The 19,562-nt window shown below is 50.0% G+C and overlaps 1 protein-coding gene across 1 annotated transcript in view; it reads left to right on the top strand.

Annotated features, from left to right (window-relative positions):
- The window catches only part of LOC138262463 (uncharacterized), a 66,782-nt gene extending 48,556 nt beyond the window's left edge, over window positions 1-18,226 (top strand). The window contains exon 5 of the mRNA XM_069212359.1: window positions 18,213-18,226. Within this exon, the coding sequence (XP_069068460.1) occupies window positions 18,213-18,226 (14 nt within the window). The remainder of the gene's footprint in view (window positions 1-18,212) is intronic.
- The last annotated feature ends 1,336 nt before the right edge of the window (window positions 18,227-19,562 follow it).

Here is a 19,562-nt window from a genome sequence, read left to right as displayed (position 1 = left end):
CATACAACGTGCTCCCTGTGTACTAACCTGTTGGTCTGGAGGACCGTAGAGTAGCGTGTACTGGGGGAGGACCCCGTCTACCAGTTTCTCCAACTCTGTGCATTGAAGGCAGGGGCCCTTTCCCCAGACGCAGCAGCCATCGTCGCTTCCAGACCGAGGTCACAGCAGCACTTGCAGTGTAGGTACTCTCCTGTTGAAGGTCAGGAATCTAGTGATTGAACAGATAGAAAATGGCGGTCACGTCCGCGGCGGTGACGTCCACGGCGGTGCGAATCATCACCGCCAGCGCACCTGTTCATTGGCTCCTGGGACCCATAGGGTCCAATGTTAACCAATGCAGAATTGCGTCGCGGTCTACGACCGCCTACCGCAATGGTGTGCAGCGCAGTTACCCCACAATCCCATTGTCCCAGTTTAGAGGTCAGGCAGCCGCCATTTCAGGGGCCCACATGGCTTCAGTTACCTCTGCGTCACACATAGCTAGGCCTACACTCAACACACATACAGGAAGGGTTTTGTGAGTGGTGTAGTCTTGTGTGTAACTGTGGGTACATACCTAGAGGAATAATGACTGGTTCTTCGCTGTTGTCCTTCGTAGACACCGTCAGCTGGGACATATGAGAAGATGGCGGAATCCTCCGGTGTACCGACCGCTGGTGGACCTGTTGACAATGGAAGAGAGACATGTCATCGTCACCTACCGGTTTGACCGTGCCACAATCCAGGAACTATGTACCCAGTTGGATCCTGACCTGATGTCACCAATCCGCCATCTGACTGGAATCCCCCCTGACGTGCAGGTGCTGTCAGTGCTCCATTTCCTTGCAAGTGGGTCTTTTCAGACAACAGTGGCCATGGCATCAGGGATGTCCCAGTCTATGTTTTCCAACGTGTTGTCCAGAGTGTTATATGCCCTGTTGAATCACGTAAGGAGATACATCATTTTCCCGGAGGTGGAGGATTTGCCTACAGTAAAAGGTGACTTCTATGCCCTTGGACATATCCCCAATGTCATAGGTGCCATTGATGGGACTCATGTAGCTCTGGTCCCCCCCCCACAGGAGTGAACAGGTGTACAGGAACAGGAAGAGTTATCATTCAATGAATGTCCAGATGGTCTGTTTGGCAGACCAGTACATCTCACAAGTAAATGATATGTTCCCTGCCTCAGTGCATGACGCCTACATCCTGCGGAATGGCAACATCCCTGATATGATGGGTCAACTCCAGAGGCACTGTGTATGGCTATTGGGGGACTCTGGTTACCCCAACCTTTCCTGGCTATTGACCCCAGTGAGGAATCCCAGGACCAGGGCAGAGGAACGCTACAATGAGGCCCATGGGCGGACTAGGAGGGTGATCGAACGCACCTTCGGCCTCCTGAAGGCCAGGTTCAGGTGCCTCCATATGATAGGTGGATCCCTATTCTACTCACCGAAGAAGGTGTGCGAGATCATCATCGCCTGCTCCATGCTCCATAATTTGGCTTTGCGACGCCAGGTGCCTTTTCTGCAGGAGGATGATCCAGATGACGGTGTTGTAGCAGCTGTGGAGTCTGTTTTGCCTGTGGACAGTGATGAGGTTGAAGCTGAGGAAGAAGGCAACGACAACAGGGAGTCAGTCATACAGCAATATTTCCAGTGAGACACAGGTGAGAACATTTTCATTTTTAGCATTACCTTAACTTTCACACGTTTACCTCTGTCCTGTTTCTCGATTTAAATCACTATTTGGTAACTGAGTTGTACCCTTCCATTACGGTTTCACAGGTGTGGTTACCTAAGTGTCAACTGCTTGCATCCTTCAAGGGCTTGTGATGTGTGACATAAGTATGTTAGCCTTACAATGGTAAACCCATTATGACACTGTCATTGATAATACATATTTTCTAAATCACAGACTGACTCCAGATTGTTTTGTGTTTCAAGGGTGTTTATTGAAGTGCTCTGAAATGTGAGGGGTTTGTAAAATGGTGAGGGGTGATGGCGGCAGAATGTCTGTGGCAGAGTCCAGTCTATTAGTCTCACAGGTGCACTGCCCATCTGGGCATAGGAAGTGGAGCTGGGGCAGTTTAAGTATGGACAGGGTAACAAAGTGGGACGGTGGGGGGACAATCAGGGTGGTCCAATTTCCTGGTGGGGGTCTTGCCATCTTGCTCTGTCCTGTTCCTGGATCTCAGGGACTGCTTGCGTGGTGGTTCTCCGTCTGCAGGGGGTGGGGTGCTGGTGTGGTGGTCCTGCGGCTGGGCGTCCTGTCCACTAGCGCCGGCGGAGGTGGTGGGCATTTCATCGTCCATGCTAGTGTCAGGGGCCCCTTGGAGTGCTACGGTGTCCCTCAAGGTCTGCTGTATGTCCTTTAGCACCCCTACGATGGTGCCCAGGGCAGAGCTGATGGTCCTGAGCTCCTCCCTGAACCCCAAATACAGTTCGTCCTGCAGGCGCAGGGCCTCCTGCAACTTGTCCAGGACCGTCGCCATCGTCTCCTGGGAGTGGTGGTATGCTCCCATGATGGAGGATAGGGCCTCGTGGAGAGTGGGTTCCCTTGGCCTGTCCGCCCCCGTCGCACAGCAGCCCTCCCAGTTCCCCTGTGTTCCTGTGCCTCTGTCTCCTGTACTGTGTGCCCACAACCACTGCCCCCAGGTCCCTGTTGTTGTTGGGGTGGCGGGTTAGCCTGGGTTCCCTGTAGTGGTGGACACACCACTGATTGACCTGTCCTGGGTAGGGAGGTTTGGGCCCACTGGGTGGGTGCTGTGCTGGTGTTACCAGAGGGTGGAAGGTCGGTGTTGGGCTGTGCCTGTGCAAGGGGAACCGACTGTCCCGAGGCCCACGATGGTCTGGGCTGGTCATCAGGATCCAGTAGGGCAGAGCTGCTCTCGTCACTGTGGGCCTCTTCTGGGGGTGGAGTGGTGTTGTCTGGTCCCTCTGGTGTGGTGACGGTCCTTCGTGTTCCTGCAGGGGCATAAGAGCATGATTATTGCAGGTGTGTGTGTAATGGTGTGCAATGAGTGGGTGTTTGTGTACCGCAGTGCAAGCATTCCTGTGTTTGGGTTTGTGTGATGATGGTTGGGGGGTGTTCTGGGTATGTGCAGTGGGCATGCTTTAGTGAGGGGTGTCCATGCTTAGTTGTGTCATGCAGGGCTTGGTGTTGGGATGTGTGGTTTGTGTTATGGGTAGATTAGTGAGGATTTGGAGTGATAGGGGAGGGTGTGAGGGTGGGGGTGTGTGATAGCATGCAGGTAGGGTGGGGGATAGGATAGTTATGATATGACTTACCAGTGTCCCATCCTCCACCGACTCCTCCGAGGCCCTCTGGATGCATGATGGTCAAGACTTGCTCCTCCCATGTTGTTAGTTGTGGGGGAAGAGGTGGGGGTCCGCCGCCAGTCCGCTGCACCGCGATGTTGTGCCTGGAGACCGTTGAACACACCTTCCCCCGTAGGTCGTTCCACCTCTTCCTGATGTCCTCCCTATTTCTTGGGTGCTGTCCCACAGCGTTGACCCTGTCCACTATTCTGCGCCATAGCTCCATCTTCCTGGCTATTGATGTGTGCTGTACCTGTGAGCCAAATAGCTGTGGCTCTACCCATATGATTTCCTCCACCATGACCCTCAGCTCCTCCTCGGAGATGCGGGGGTGTCTTTGGCGTGCCATGGGGTGGTGTAGGTGATGTGTGGGGTGGTATATGTGGTGATGAGTGTGGTGAGTGTAGTGGTGTGTGGTGTTTTGTGCGTGGATGTTGTGTGGGTGATGGTGTTGTGTGCCTCTGTGTGATGGAGTTGCCTATTCTGTGCTCTCCCTCTGGCATTCTTTCTGAATTTTTTGTCGTAGGGGTTTGTGGGTGATGTAGGTGCGTGTTTTATATTGTGTTGGGTGTGTGGGAGTGGTGTTTGTATGTGTATCAGGTGTGTGTATTTTGAATTGTCCAATGTGGTGGTGTTTTGGAGATGTGTGTGTATTTTGAGCGCGGCAGTGTGTACTGCCAATGGAATACTGCGGTTGAAAGACCGCCGCGTGGATTTGTGGGTCGTAATAGCATGGGCGTGTTTCTGTTGGCGTGGAGGTGGAGGATTTGTTCCCGCCAGTTTACCACTGACCTTTGGTGTTGCGGTGTTGTGTGGTTGTCTGAATTTCGGCGGATTCCAAGATGTGGGTCATAATAGCTGTGGCGGAATACCGCCGCCGCCGCCGCGGTGTATTGGTGGTCTTCTGCACGGCGGTAAGCGCCTTTTAAGGCCAGGGTTGTAATGACCCCCATTGTCACTAAATAAAGTACCTTTATTTTTAGTAACTCTGAGTATTGTGTTTCTTATGATATCGTGCTATATGATATAAGTGGTATAGAAGGAGCTTTGCATGTCTCCTAGTTCAGCCTAAGATGCTCTGCTATAGCTACCTCTATCAGCCTAAGCTGCTAGAACACTACTAATCTACTAATGAGGGATAACTGGACCTGGCACAAAGTGTAAGTACCACAAGGTACCCACTATTAGCCAGACCAGCCTCCTACATTGGTGGTGCAGAGGTGGGATAAGTACTTGTAACTGCTTTACCACTTTGTCATTGGTGCTTTTCATAAGAAAAACATATACCAAATACTTCAGAATATACACAGTAACCTAAACAGTTTTAACTTTCCTTCTCTAAAACTTTGTAAAAACTTTCTGAAAAGTTTAAAAAAGTTTGCTCTGTTCTTTTAAAAGTTCCAAAACTTGTTTTCTCTCTGTCCTTAACCTTTTCTATCATGTCTGCAGTAGAACTTACTCCCACAGTTGTCCAGGCAACATAGGGGAATCTAAACTTTAAAAGTTTGAGGGGTCTCTGCATTGAAAGAGGTTTAGCAACTGGTAAGAATCCCACAAAAGATCTTCTCCTTAGCCTTCTCCTAGAAAGTGACCAGAACCAGTCTGGCTTATCCCAGGATCAGGAGGTAGAGGGGGATGGTACCCAGCCAGACTCAGAGGAGTCCCCTGAGGATTCTGGGGAGGGTTCTTCCAAGGTCCTGGCAGCTAACAGGCTGCCTAGTGACACTGGTAGTGGGAGGGGGTCACACATTAGTAGGGCACCATTCACTCCTAAAGGCCAGGTTACTAGGACCCAGCCAGTTAGGGACAGGTCAAACTCTGCCAATTCCCACATTTCTTCTGTGTCTCACAATTCCCAGGCCTCGCACCCTGAGGATAACTTAATTGAAAGGGAACTCAGAAAGCTGAGGTTGGAAGAGGCCAGGTTGAAGCTTAAACAGCAGCAGCTGGCCTTAGACAGGGAATCTCTGGATGTGGAAAGGGAAAGGCAGAGGTTGGGGTTAGTTCCCCAGGGTGGCAGCAGCAGTGTTTTTGATAACAATCCTTTTAGAGAGCAAGATTCCAGAAACCTGCATTAGATAGCCCCCCCTTACGAGGAGGGGGATGACATTAACACGTGGTTTGCTGCACTTGAGAGGGCCTGTATGGTACAGTTGGTCCCTCAAAGGCAGTGGGCTGCTATCTTGTGGCTATCTTTCACTGGTACGGGTAGGGATAGGCTCCTTACTGTCAGAGAAAGTGATGCGAACAATCACAAAGTTTTGAAGGGTGCACTCTTGGATGGATTTGGCTTAACCACTGAACAATACAGGATTAAGTTCAGAGACACCAGAAAAGAGTCCTCTCAAGACTGGACAGACTTTGTAGACTGTTCAGTGAAGGCCTTAGAGGGTTAGTTACATGGCAGTAAGGTGACTGACTATGAAAGCCTGTATAATCTAATCCTGAGAGAGCATAGTTTGAACAATTGTGTGACTGATTTGTTGCACCAGTACTTGGTGGACTCAGATCTGACCTCTCCCCAAGAATTGGGAAAGAAGGCAGACAAATGGGTCAGAACAAGAGTGAACAGAAAAGTTCATACAGGAGGTAACAAGGATGGCAAGAAGAAAGATGGTGAGAAATCTCAGGATGAGCATGGGGATAAAGGTAAAACTAAAGATCCTTCTTCAAATCCTAAACACTCTTCAGGGGGTGGGGATAAATCAACTTCTTCCTCTTCTGCACAACTCACACACATTAAAAAGCCTTGGTGCTATGTGTGTAAAAATAAAGGCCATAGGCCAGGGGATAAGTCCTGCCCAGGTAAACCCCCTGAGCCTACCACCACTAATACAACAAACTCTAGTGCCCCTAGCAGTAGTGGTAATAGTGGTGGGACTGCGGCAACAGTCAAAATAAGGGTGTAGTTAAGTTCACTTTTGGGTCCGTCATAGAAACTGGGGAAGTCAGTCCCAAGACAGTTTCACAGTTTCTGTCACACCTGGTGGCATTGGCCTTGCCACACTGGCTGCTTGTCCCCTGACAATGGATAAGTATAGGCAGACAGTTTCCATAAATGGTGTTGAGGCTCAGGCCCACAGGGACACAGGTGCCTGTATCCCTTTGGTGACTTAAAACCTAGTGTCTCCTGCATAACACATCATTGGACAACAGTACAAGATTATTGATGTCCATAGCTCCACTAAGTTCCTCCTCTTAGCTATAATTCAGTTTAGTTGGGGTGGCGTTACTGGCCCTAAGCAGGTGGTAGTATCACCTTGCTTACCTGTAGACTGCCTCTTAGGTAATGACCTAGAGACCTCAGGTTGGCCTGAGGTAGAGTTTTATACCCATGCAGCCATGCTGGGTATCCCTGAAGAATTGCTTCCTCTCATTTCAGCTGAAATGAAAAAGCAAAGGATAGAAAAAGGCCTGAAAACTCAGGATCCTTCTCCAACAACAGGTAAAAAGGGCATCATAGTATCCCCTACCCACTACGCCATTCAGGATACCATTCCTGTGGTAGGAGAAACCTCTCCTAGGGTGGCACCTGTACCAAGGGAATCATCAGATAACACAGTTGTACTCCCTGAGGTAGAAGTACCTCTCTGTGGGATAACTAATATTGGTGAGAAAAAGTGCACCATTTTAGTTAACATGGAGCATCCCTCCCACCCTCCCAGAGAAACTTTAGTGCAGCAACCCTGCACTGCCTCACAACACTTGGGACAGCAGCCCTGCTCTAGTGTGGAGTTCATAGGACAGCATGCCCTGCCCTGCTCCGACTCAAGAGAAACAGCAACCTGTTCTCTCTTACAGCCATATGGACAAAGTTTTTGCCCAGCTCTGGCTTTATTGAGACAGCATCCCTGTCTGGCATTCTCATCACTTGATATAGATCCATTGGACAATTCCGCCTGCTCTAAACTAAAACATACTAATAGAAACTCTGAGAATATAACTTCACATTGTTGGCTAGCCAAAAAACTTCAAACAGGGTGGTTCACATCCCCGCAGGGAAGTAACCATATAGTGGGTGATAAAGGGAGTAACCAATTTATTGCAGAGCTACTCCCCACTTATCACCACTTAGACAATAAAGACTCAACTGGCCAAGGTTAGCCTTATTGTCCTTCGTTTGGGGGCGGGGTTGTGTAGGAAGGTAGCCTCTTTCTAGCCTTGTTACCCCCACTTTTGACCTGTTTGTGAGTATATGTCAGGGTGTTTTTACTGTCTCATTGGGATCCTGCCAGCCAGGACCCCAGTGCTCATAGTGGAAAACCTTTTTTGTCAGTGTGTTTGATATGTGTCACTGGGATCCTGCTAGCCAGGACCCCAGTGCTCATAGTTTCTGGCCTAAATGTGTTCCCTGTGTGGTGGTTAACTGTATCACTGAGACTCTGCTAACCAGAATCTCAGTGTTCATGCTCTCTCTGCTTTTAAAATTGTCACTGCAGGATAGTGAACATTTTCACCAATTCTGATTGGAACACTGGAACACCCTTATAATTACCTAGATTATGGTACCTAGTTACCCAGGGTATTGGGGTTCCAGGAGATGCCTATGGACTGTAGCATTTCTTTTGCCACCCATAGGAAGCTCAGACAATTCTTACACAGGCCTGCCACTGCAGCCTGAGTGAAATAACATCCACGTTATTTCACAGCCATTTTACACTGCACTTCAGTGACTTATAAGTCACCTATATGTCTAACCCTCACGTGGTGAAGGTTAGGTGCAAAGTTAGTAAGTGTGAGGGTACCCTGGCACTAGCCAAGGTGGCCCCACATTGTTTAGGGCAATTTCCCCGGACTTTGTGAGTGCGGGACACCATTACACGTGTGCACTACATATAGGTCAATACCTATGTGTAGCTTCACAATGATAACTCCGAACATGGCCATGTAACATGTCTAAGATCATGGAATTGTCCCCCCAAGCCAAATCTGGTATTGGGGTGTGAATCCCATGCATCCCCGGGGCTCCAGCACGGACCCCGGGTACTGCCAAACTAGCTCTCTGGGGTTTTCTCTGCAGCTACCGCTGCTGCCAACCCTCAGACAGGTTTCTGCCCTCCTGTCGTCTGGGCAGCCCAGTCCCAGGAAGGCAGAACAAAGGATTTCCTCTGAGAGAGCGTGTTACACCCTCTCCCTTTGGAAATAGGTGTTAAGGGCTGGGGAGGAGTAGCCTCCCCCAGCCTCTAGAAATGCTTTGAAGGGCACAGATGGTGCCCTCCTTGCATAAACCAGTCTACACCAGTTCAGGGATCCCCCAGCCCCTGCTCTGGTGCGAAACTGGACAAAGGAAAGGTGTGTTACCACTCCCCTGTCCATCATCACCCCAGGGGTGGTGCCCAGAGCTCCTCCACTGTGTCCCAGACCTCTGCCATCTTGAATGTGGAGGTGTGAGAGCACAATGGGGACCTCTGAGTGGCCAGTGCCAGCAGGTGTAGTCAGAGACCCTTACTGATAGGCTCTTACCAGGTTAGGTAGCCAATCCTCCTCTGAGGGCTATTTAGGGTCTCTCCTGTGGGTTCCTCTTCAGATAACTAATGCAAGAGCTCACCAGAGTTCCTTTGCACTTCTCCCTTTGACTTCTGCCAAGGATCGACCGCTGACTGCTCCAGGACCCCTGCAAAACCGCAACAAAGTAGCAAGAAGACTACCAGCAACATTGTAGTGCCTAATCCTGCCAGCTTTCTCGACTGTTTCCTGGTGGTGCATGCTCTGAGAGCTGTCTGCCTTCACCCTGCACTGGAAGCCAAGAAGAAAACTCCTGTTGGTCGACGGAATCTTCCCCCTTCCAACACAGGCACCAAATTCTGCACCACTGGTCCTCTGGGTCCACTCTCATCTTGACGAGCGTGGTCCCTGGAACACAGGAGCTTGATCCAAGTGACCCCGACAGTCCTGTGGTCCTTCTGTCCAAATTTGGTGGAGGTAAGTCCTTGCCTCCCCACGTCAGACAGTAAACCTGTGTACTGCGTCATCTGCAGCTGCTAGGGCTTCTGTGCACTCTTGCAAGGATTCCTTCATGCACAACCTAGCCCAGGTCCCCAGCACTCCGTCCTGCATTGCTCAACTCACTGAGTTGACCACCGACTTCGTGGGACCCTCTTTTGTTGTGCTGAGATGACCACTGTGCTCAGATTTCTTGAACGCCTGTTCAAGTGCTTCTGCGGGTGCTGCTTGCTTCTCTGTGGGCTCTCTCTGTTGCTGAGCGCCCCCTCTGTCTCCTCCTCCAAGGGGCGACCTCCTGGTCCTTCCTGGGCCCTGGCAGCACCCAAAATCTTCAACCGTGACTCTTGCAGCTAGCAAGGTTGCTTTGTGGTCTTTCTGCATGAAAACAACCCTGCATCCTCCAGCCCGCCGTGGGACATCTTCTGACCAAAGGAGAAGTTCCTGGCACCTTCCATTGTTGCAGAATCTTTGGGTTCTTCCCCCCCACAGGCAGCCCTTTTGCACCTTCATCTGGGGTTTAGTGGGCTCCTGCCCCCCCTGGACACTTGCGTGACTCTTAGACTTGGTCCCCTTCCTTTACAAGTCCTCAGGTCCAGGAATCCATCTTCAGTACTTTGCAGTCAGTTGTTGTCTTTGCAGAATCCCCTATCTCAACTTTACTGACTTTCTGGGGTAGTAGGGTAACTTTACTCCTACTTTTCAGGGTCTTGGGGTGGGGTATCTTGGACACCCTTAGTGTTTTCTTACACTCCCAGGAACCCTCTACACACTACACGAGGCCTGGGGTCCATTCATGGTTTGCATTCCGCTTTTGGAGTATATGGTTTGTTCCCTAGGCCTATTGTGTCCTATTGCATTCTATTGTGTTCTACGGTGTTTGCACTACCTTTCTAACTGTTTACTTACCTGATTTTGGTTTGTGTGTATATTTGGTGTATTTTACTTACCTCCTAAGGGAGTATATTCTCTGAGATACTTTTGGCATATTGTCACTAAAATAAAGTAACTTTATTTTTAGTAACTCTGAGTATTGTGTTTCTTATGATATAGTGCTATATGATATAGTAGGAGCTTTGCATGTCTCCTAGTTCAGCCTAAACTGCTCTGCTATAGCTACCTCTATCAGCCTAAGCTGCTAGAACACTACTAATCTACTAATAAGGGACAACTGGACCTGGCACAAAGTGTAAGTACAACAAGGTACCCACTATAAGCTAGGCCAGCCTCCTATAGGGAGGTGTTGGTTCCTCACTGCAGAGCAGGGAAGGTGATGTGGCGCCGGTGTGAGGCATCGGTTCCTGATGATGTGGCAAAGTTGATGAATCCAGCAGATCAAAACTCGATTGGCAACCTCACGGGGTTGCGGTCATGCCAAAGGGCTGCAGGAGTCATGTGTCAGGGATGTCAGTGGCACAGCACTTCAGGACTCATAGAGTTGTGGAACTTTAGCGAGGATGCAGCGTCATCAGGGCCTGGGGGTTGGTTGGGGTTGTCGCACTCCAGCGGGTACCATGGTTTTGAATTGCAGACAGCAGTGATGGGTCGTGCAGCGGCACCGGCTCTGGAGTCGTCCAGAGTCAAGGTGCCTGGATCTTCTTGTTTTCTCACCAGAACTCACTTCTAAGGACCCAGGAACTGGACTGGCATCCCTTTGCATCACTTTGCAAGTCAGGGTACTTAGCAGGAGTACCCAGATGCTTGCAGGTGAAGTTTTTGGTGTCCCTGAGACTTCTTAACAGGAGGCAAGCTCAGTCCAAGCCCTTGGAGAAAGTTCTCAAGTCCAGTCTTTTCCCTCTTGAGGCAGAAGCAGCAGCAGCAGCAGGTTAGCACAGCAAAGCAACAGGCAGAGTGGCAGGACCTTCTCAAGCATCAAGCTCTTCTCCTTGGCAGAGGTTCCTCTTGATTCAGAAGTAATCTAAAGTTGTAGGGTCAACAGTCTATTACATATATTCATGTCTGCCTTAGAAGTAGGGCAACTTCAAAGGAACGTCTTTGTAGTACACAAGCCTCTTCCTTGCCCTGCCCCAGACATATGCCATTGGGTTGGTGACTGTATTGTGAGAGGTGTCAGCTCATCAGACCCACTCTAGCCCAGGAAGACTCATCAGGATATTCAGGACACACCTCAGCTCCCTTTGTGTCACTGTCTAGAATGAATTCACAAACAGCCCAACTGTCAGTCTGACACAGACATTTATTCAGCAGCCAAGCAGAGGCACAGAATGGTTAAGCAAGAAAATGTTTACTTTCTAAAAGTGCCATTTTCAAATTTACAATCTAAAAACCAACTTAAACCAAAAGCTGTATTTTTAAATTGTCAGTTCAGAGACCCCAAACTCCAAATATCTATCTGCTCCCAATGGGAAATTACAGTTAAAAGATATTTAAAGGCAATCCCCATGTTAACGTATAGTAGAGCTAGGAATTACAATAGTGAAAAACAAATTTGGCAGTAATTCACTATCATGACACGTAAAACATACCAATACATGTACTACCTTTTAAATACACTGCACCCTACCCATGGAGCTACCTACTTTAAGGGTGACTTACATGTATTACAAAAGAAGCTTTGGGCCCGTTGCCAGGTTGAATTGGCAGTGCAAAACTGCACACAAAGACACTGCAATGGCAGGTCTGAGACATGTTTACAGAGCTATTCATTTGGATGGTACAATCAGTGCGGCAGGCCCACTGGTAGCTTTAGATTTACATGGCTTGGGCACACATGGTGCACTATACTAAGGACTTACTAGTAAATCAGATATGCCAATCATGGCTAAACCAATCACCAATACAATTTAGACAGAGAGCATAGGCACTTTAGCACTGGTTAGCAGAGGCAAAAAGCCCAGAGTCCTAAAGCCCAAAAAAAAACAGGTCAGAAAAAGTAGGAGGAAGGAAGCAAAATGTTTTGGGATGACCCTGCAAAAAGGGCATGTCCAACAAGCCCTCATCAGTTTCATCCCTCTGGAGATTTTCACTTGTAATAAAGTGACGAAGTCCAAACTTAGAAATCTTTACACCTTTGTGCAGCGACTCCTTGTCGGATACCTCTGCCCCCTTGACTCACTGAACTTTACCTCATCAGATATTTTAGTTAAAAAAAGATTTTAAGTCAGAAGGTAAGCTGAGACCAGGCCCAATCTACGTTGTGTATCCAAACAGCGTTCCTTTGTGGTTGGCCATATCTTTGGACTTTGCCCGGCCTTGCGTTACTGGATGCCTGCGGTTGGTGCTTTGACTTTTTATGCACTCGTTTTTTAATAAAACATTAAAAATTCTTATCTTTGGTTCTACTGGTTGAATTTTTGTCATTTTGGTCTCACATTAATTATTTTAAAAAAACGTTATTGTTTTAAATCTGTATGGGATTTTTCTTGTATTGTGTTTCCACTTTATTGCTGCTTGTTTGCTGCATAAATACCTTACACAATGCCTCTGAATGAAGCCTGACTGCTTTTGTGTCAAACTACCAGAGGGTAAATACAGGTTAATTCAATTACTTTTTATGGTTCCCACTGACAGAGATAATGATGTTTTGTTAACTAAAATAACCTTTATTTTAAGTTTACATGAAGCATGCTGCTTAATATGGGATAGAGACATTGACATGGCTACGAGTACAATGATGCAGGCTGTATGGACTGCAAGAAAAGAAAACTGTGACTGGACTACCGGTAGCAGACACATTTTCATATTAAATTAGTACATACTGATTTACAACAACCCGGTCCCCTTGGGTACCTTCAGAAGCCTGGTTTTACAGTCAGAACCTCTGACATCAGGTTCAGAGAGACAAAATGCACATATATGGCTGCACAGCAATACACCAATAACATCATTCGGGGAGAGAGGCATACTGAGTCCGTCATTTATCTACCACACCATCAACAGTCTCCTTTGTTGGCTCCTCTACCTCAAGGCTAGTCAGGTGAGCCTGATACAGTCCAAAATATCTCTAGCATGGCTTTTAGGCGAGAGCATTTCACTGCTGTTGTCCAACTTCGCATTACAATAGGCTAACCCCTCAAGGTTCAGAGCGGGCTGAGGACCCAGAGGATTGCCACCTGGCTCCTTGAGAGCAACAAGCAGATGGCCACCAATTTCCTAACGGACCCCCGGATATCCCTGTCATAACCCAGCATCACCAGCAAATGGGTAGGCTTCAGTGTCTCACCATTGGTAGCCTCTATCTCCCTGAACACAGCCAGACAGAACTCCTGCACTCTTGGACAAAACCATGCAAGATGAGCAAATCCTGCCTCCCCCTCACTGCAGCACGGGCAGCCCACACTATCATGCAGTGCATATCTGTACAGATGAACAGGCATGTAGTATACCCCGTTGATATTGTTAAGGTACAAGAGTCTATGGCCCTCATTACAACCCTGGCGGTTGGTGACAAAGCGGTGGTAATACCGCCAACAGGCCGGCGGTATTTTTATTTTTATTTTGACCACGGTGGAAACCGCCAACACAGACAGCCACTTTAACACACCGACCACCACGGCGGTAGCAACAACCACCGTGGCAGTAGCGGCCAACAGGCAGGTGGAAGACAATGTACTGCCCACTGTATTATGAGAGGCTAATCTGCCACCTTTTCTGGGGCGATACCAATGCCATCAAAAGCACGGCAGAAACAGTGCACAGAAGGGAAACAACTCATCTCTCGACACTCAAGCAAGAACCACGACGCCATGGAGCCTGAGTTGCACATATTTCCCATGCTGGTCTGCCTCCTCCTACACCAGTAACCCGAACGGCGGCAAAGACGACCACAGTGAGTACCGCACCTAGCACACAAGGGAGGGGGTAGAAAAAAGAGAGTGACACACACAGGCAACACGTAACACCCCCAACATCATACACACAAACAGATGCAACAAGATTACATATCCACCCGTAACCCTCAGGAATAACGCAAGGACAAAAGGATGTGATTAAAGCCAGTGTAATAATTAAAAATTAGATAAATACGTCCGTAAACCACAAAACAGTATCTACAATATATACAAATGGAGGGACAATGCACAGTCCAAATATCCGTGTCCCACAGGGCCATAACACATAGGCAATGGCCACACTTGTCTCCTGCTTCAGTACGGAGAGAATTCTGCTGGGGCATCAGGTCGAAGATACACAGGCACCTCAGGGGGAAGGGGAATGGGGGGCACCCCAGTCGGAAGATGGTACAACACCACTGCTCCTGGAGGGGGCTACCTTCCCTCTGCAATGTCCTGGGGAGTGCAAAGCCACAGTCTCTCAAGTGGGTGGTTTGCCCAGTGCCTGGTCCTGGGGAGTTTAAAGCCACAGTCTCTCTAGTGGGCGGTTTTCCCACTGCTTGGTCCTGGGGAGTGCAAAGCACAGTCTCTCTAGTGGGTGGTTTGCCCACTGCTTAGTCCTGGGGAGTGCAAAGCCACAGTCTCTCAAGTGGGTGGCTTGCCCACTGCTTGGTCCTGGGGAGTGCAAAGCCACAGTCTCTCAAGTGGGTGGTTTGCCTACTGCCTGGTCCCGGGGAGTGCAAGGCCACAGTCTCTCTAGTGGGTGGTTTGCCCACTGCTTGGTCCTGGGGAGTGCAAGGCCACAGTCCCTCAAGTGGATGCCTTCTTCCACTGGTTCTGGAGGGGGCTTCCTGCCCAGTATGCTTCATCCTGGCAAGGAGGGGGTGGGTGGATGCCTTCTTCCACTGGGTCTGGAGGGGGCCTTGTGCCTAGTGTGCTTCATCCTGGCAAGGAGGGGGTGAGTGGATGCCTTCTTCCACTGGTTCTAGAGGGGGCCTTGTGCCCAGTGTGCTTCATCCTGGCAAAGAGAGGATAAGTGGATGCCTTCTTCCACTGGTGCAGGTGGCATTGCTGGTGGCGGTGCTGTCAGTGGTGGGGGGAGGCTCCAGCCCTTCCCCTGCAGCCTTGGGACATCTGAAGTGCTATGACTAGTGTTGTTTGCCCAGATGTTGCTCCAACCAGAGCCACCAGATCCATCCAGCCTGCGGCGTCTGTTCCTTTTACATTGACCTTGGCAGCTGTTTTTCCCTTCCTGCCCTTGGCAGCTGGTGGTGCCTCCTTGCTTCTGCCAGCTGGTGGTGCCACCTTGCCCTTGCTAGCTGGTGGTGCCTCCTTGCCCTTGCTAGCTGGTGGTGCCTCCTTGCCCTTGCTAGCTGGTGGTGCCTCCTTGCCGGCTGGTGTTCTCTTCCTGCCCTTGCTAGCTGGCGCCCCCTTCTTGCCCTTGGCAGGTAGTGCAGGCACACTAGCAGTATTGATGGGTGCCTCCTTGGAGCCTCTCACTCATGCAGTAGCTGCAGAAACTACAGTGGCTGTGGACTGGGTGGCTGAGGTGCTGGCCTGGGTTCTGCCCACCCTGGCCCGAAGTGAAGGACGGGGGGGAGGGGTAGGGAATAGGTCGAAGATGGAGGGGAAAAGCCTTCTAGGGACACTGGTGCTGGAAGAGGGTGAAGGCTTGGGAGTGGAGGAAGAGGGAGTGATCGTAGGAGGTGTTTGTCTGCTGTGTTTGGGTGCAGGTGCATGGGCCGGATACTGTTGTGAGGTGGATGGCTGTTGGTAGTCTGAGTGCTTGCGTTTGTGTACTTTGGGAGGGGGGCACAGACACAATGGGAGAGGACACAGGGGACGTGTGCATGGATGTGGGGGTGGTGACTGCCAGTGAGCGGCGTGTAGTGATAGGCATGCTAGTGATGGAGTTAGTGGATGAGGATGTAGTGCATTCAGGTGTGAGTGGAGATGCTACTAGGAGGGAGATAGACAACAAGGAGGAGGGGGACACCGTGGAGGCAGTAGATGTTGGTTTGTCTGCATCTGGATTGTGTTTGTGTGAGTGTCTGTGGGATGAAGTGTGGTGCTTGTGTTTCCTGAGCCCCTTCTGTGTGTTGATTTGGGTGCATGCTGGTCTGAAGGTGTGCTTAGGTTAGGCTGGGGTTGAGGAAAATGGGACTGGGTAGAGGAAGTTGGAGGTGGGAGGCTAGAGACAGGGACAATGGCTGCCATCAGTGAGTTGGCCAGAGCCTGGAATGATTTCTCTTAGGCTGCCATGCCAGAGTGAATGCCCTTCAGGAATGCATTTGTTTGTTGCAAATGCCCTGCAAGACCCTGGATGGCATTCAGTGTGGTTGACTGCCCAACAGAGAGGGATCTCAGGAGGTCAATTGCTTCCTCACTGAGGGTAGCAGGGCTGACTGGGGCAGGGGCTGAAGTGCCTGGGGTGAAGGAGATGCCCACCCTCCTGGGTGAGCGGGCACAGGAAACATGCTGAGGGGCTGCTGGGAGGGCAGTGCTGGTAGGGGGGGGTGGCGGCTGTACCTGTTGTTGGGGCGGGAACAGAGGTGTCCACCACCCAAAGGAGCTTCCATCGGAGGAGGTGTCGCTGTCAGAACTGTCCCCTACTGTCTCCGCCGTGGTGCTCCCCTTGCCCTCCGTCCCACTGGTGCCCTCACCGTCGGTGGATTCGGCCTCCAGGCCCATCTGGGATGCAGCTCCCTCCATCACAGGTGCCTCTGCTCTTCTGCTAGATGATGCTAATGCACACAAGGACAGGGTGACAAAACAAAAAGGGGGAGAAGAGACAGAGGATACACTTGGTCAATGCCAGCAACACCACCACCGTTGGCGTACCCAACTCACAGGGAACAGCCCTATGCACTAGGCCATGCAGTACCAGTTACAACGCTAGTCACCAGGCCATGCGGTACAATGCCTAACGCCATTAGCAGCACACCTGAAACCCACAGGACCCTACCCAGTAGTAGATGCCCACTCACATTATTGGGGTTGGAGTGCATCTGAGCCTGCCCATCATGGAACTTACCCAGCCATGTTCGTCCTGGCCTAGGGTCACCCACACACCCGCATCCCCCACCCAGGTAACACCTCAATGCGCGCAACTTCATTATTCTGAATCTGTACTCACCCCCTTGTGGCTGCTGTGATGACTTCAAGCTCCTATCCAACTCCGGATAGGCCACTGCCAGGATGCGGAACATCAGGAGTGTCCGGGTACGACGGGCACCCCTTCCTGGTTGGGAGGCCAACCCCAGCTGGGGCTCCGCTGTCTTCCTTGCCCAGCAGTGCAGGTCCTCCCACTGTTTGTGACAGTGGGTGCTCCGCCTGTCAAAGACCCCCAGGGTCTGCATCACCTTGGTCGATGGCATGCCAAATACCCTTTTTCTGATGGGCGCTGACCTGCAGAAAAAGATACATAAGAAAAGGTATTAGTCATACCGTCTGGACTGTTACACTCATGGCCCACCATATCCCTCCCATCCCCTTACGCACAGACATTGCCCACCAAACATGCAGCACTCTGGCCAGGACCCCTCAGCCCCCACACACAAGGCTTACACACACAGCACCATACATTCATGCCCCATGCATCGTGCACACAGTGTACTCACTTGTTTGTCTGGAGGACCATAAAGTAAAGGGTTCTGGGGTAGGACCCTATCCACTAGTCTCTCCAACTCCTCTGAAGTGAAGGCAGTGGCCCATTCCCCAGACACTTGTGCCATGGTCGCTTCCAGACACAGGTCACAGCAGCACTTGCAGTGTAGGTCCTCTCCTGTTGAAGGTCAGGTAGCAAGTGAGTGAACAGATAGAAAATGGCAGTCACGTCCGGGGCGGTCCATACCGTCACTGCCGGCGTACTTCACGGTTGGCTCCTGGAACCCTTAGGCCCCAATGATAACCAATGATGTGTTGCACGGCGGTCGTCGACCACCTCCAGCAAAGGCGCACAACGTCAGCGGAAGTACCTAATTTCCACTTGTCCCTCCTCACAGGTCAGGCGGCCGCCATTTCAGGGGGGAACAGGCCATGGCACCTAACTGTGTCACAGCAGACATAGGCACATCAACGGACCTACACGTTCACATACTGTTTCTGTAAAAAAATGCAAGTCATATTAATCAGAGGATATCTTTTAATATGACCATCTGCTCACTGTTTTTTGCCCTAGAGTTCAACCGGTGAGGATGAATTGGAGATGGAGACATTCCCCTGTGTACAGACCCCTGGTGGACCTGGCGACAATGGAGGACAGACACATTATCCTAACCTACAGACTTGATACTGCCACAATCCATGAGCTGTGTGCACAATTGGAGCCAGACCTGATCTCAGCTATCCGCCACCCCACTGGTATCCCTACTCTTGTGCAGGTCCTGTTAGTGCTCCATTTCCTGGCAAGTGGGTCCTTCCAAGCGATAGAGGCCATGGCAGCAGGGATGTCACAGCCTATGTTCTCAAACGTGCTGACCAAAGTGTTGTCTGCCCAGATGAAACACATGCACAGCTACATCGTATTCCCCCAGGTGGAGGATTTGGCCACAGCGAAGGCTGACTTCTATGCAATGGGACATAAACCCAACATCATTGGTGCTATTGATGGTACACATATTGCCTTTGTCCTCCCCCGGAGAAATGAACAGGTGTTCAGAAATCGAAAGAGCTTTCACTCTCTGAATGTGCAGATAGTGTGCCTGGAGGACCAGTACATCTCCCATGTCAATGCAAAGTATCCTGGGTCTGTGCATGATGTCTTTATTTTGAGGAATAGCAGCATTCCATATGTGATGTCTCAACTCCAGAGGCACAGGGTGTGGCTAATAGGTGAGCCCATGGTCCCCACCCAGTTTATGTTGGTAAATGGGTGCAGGTTTGGCCCTAAGGGTGAGTGTCTGGCTAACAGGTATCCCTCGATATTTACAGGTGACTCTGGTTACTCCAACCTCTCATGGCTACTGACCCAAGTGAGGAATGCCAGGACAAGGGCAGAGGAACATTACAACAAGGCACATGTGTAGGAGGCTGGCTTGGTTTACAGTGGGTACCTTGTGGTACTTACACCTTGTGCCAGGTCCAGTTATCCCTTATTAGTAGATTAAAGTTGTGCTAGCAGCTTAGGCTGATAGAGATAGCTATTGCGGAGCAGCTTTGGCTGCACTAGGAGACATGCAAAGCTCCTACTATACCACTTATATCACTTAGTACTATTTCATAAGAAAACACAATACTCAGAGTTACTAAAAATAAAGGTACTTTATTTTAGTGACCATATGCCAAAATATCTCAGAGGAAATACTCCATTAGGAGGTAAGTAATATACACAAAATATACACACACAAACCAAATCAGGTAAGTAAACAGTTAGAAAAGTAGTGCAAACACTGTAGAATACAATAGAATGCTAATAGGGAAAAATAGGCCGAGGGGAAACACAAACCATATACTCCAAAAGTGGAATGCAAACCACAAATGGACCCCAGACCTAGTGTAGTGTGTAGAGGGTTGCTGGGAGTGTAAGAAA

Source organism: Pleurodeles waltl, chromosome 10, assembly GCF_031143425.1.
Source record: "Pleurodeles waltl isolate 20211129_DDA chromosome 10, aPleWal1.hap1.20221129, whole genome shotgun sequence".
Lineage (NCBI taxonomy): Eukaryota > Metazoa > Chordata > Amphibia > Caudata > Salamandridae > Pleurodeles > Pleurodeles waltl.
The sequence above is the reverse complement of the archived record's forward strand: the minus strand, read 5'-3'. Positions and strand labels throughout refer to the sequence as shown.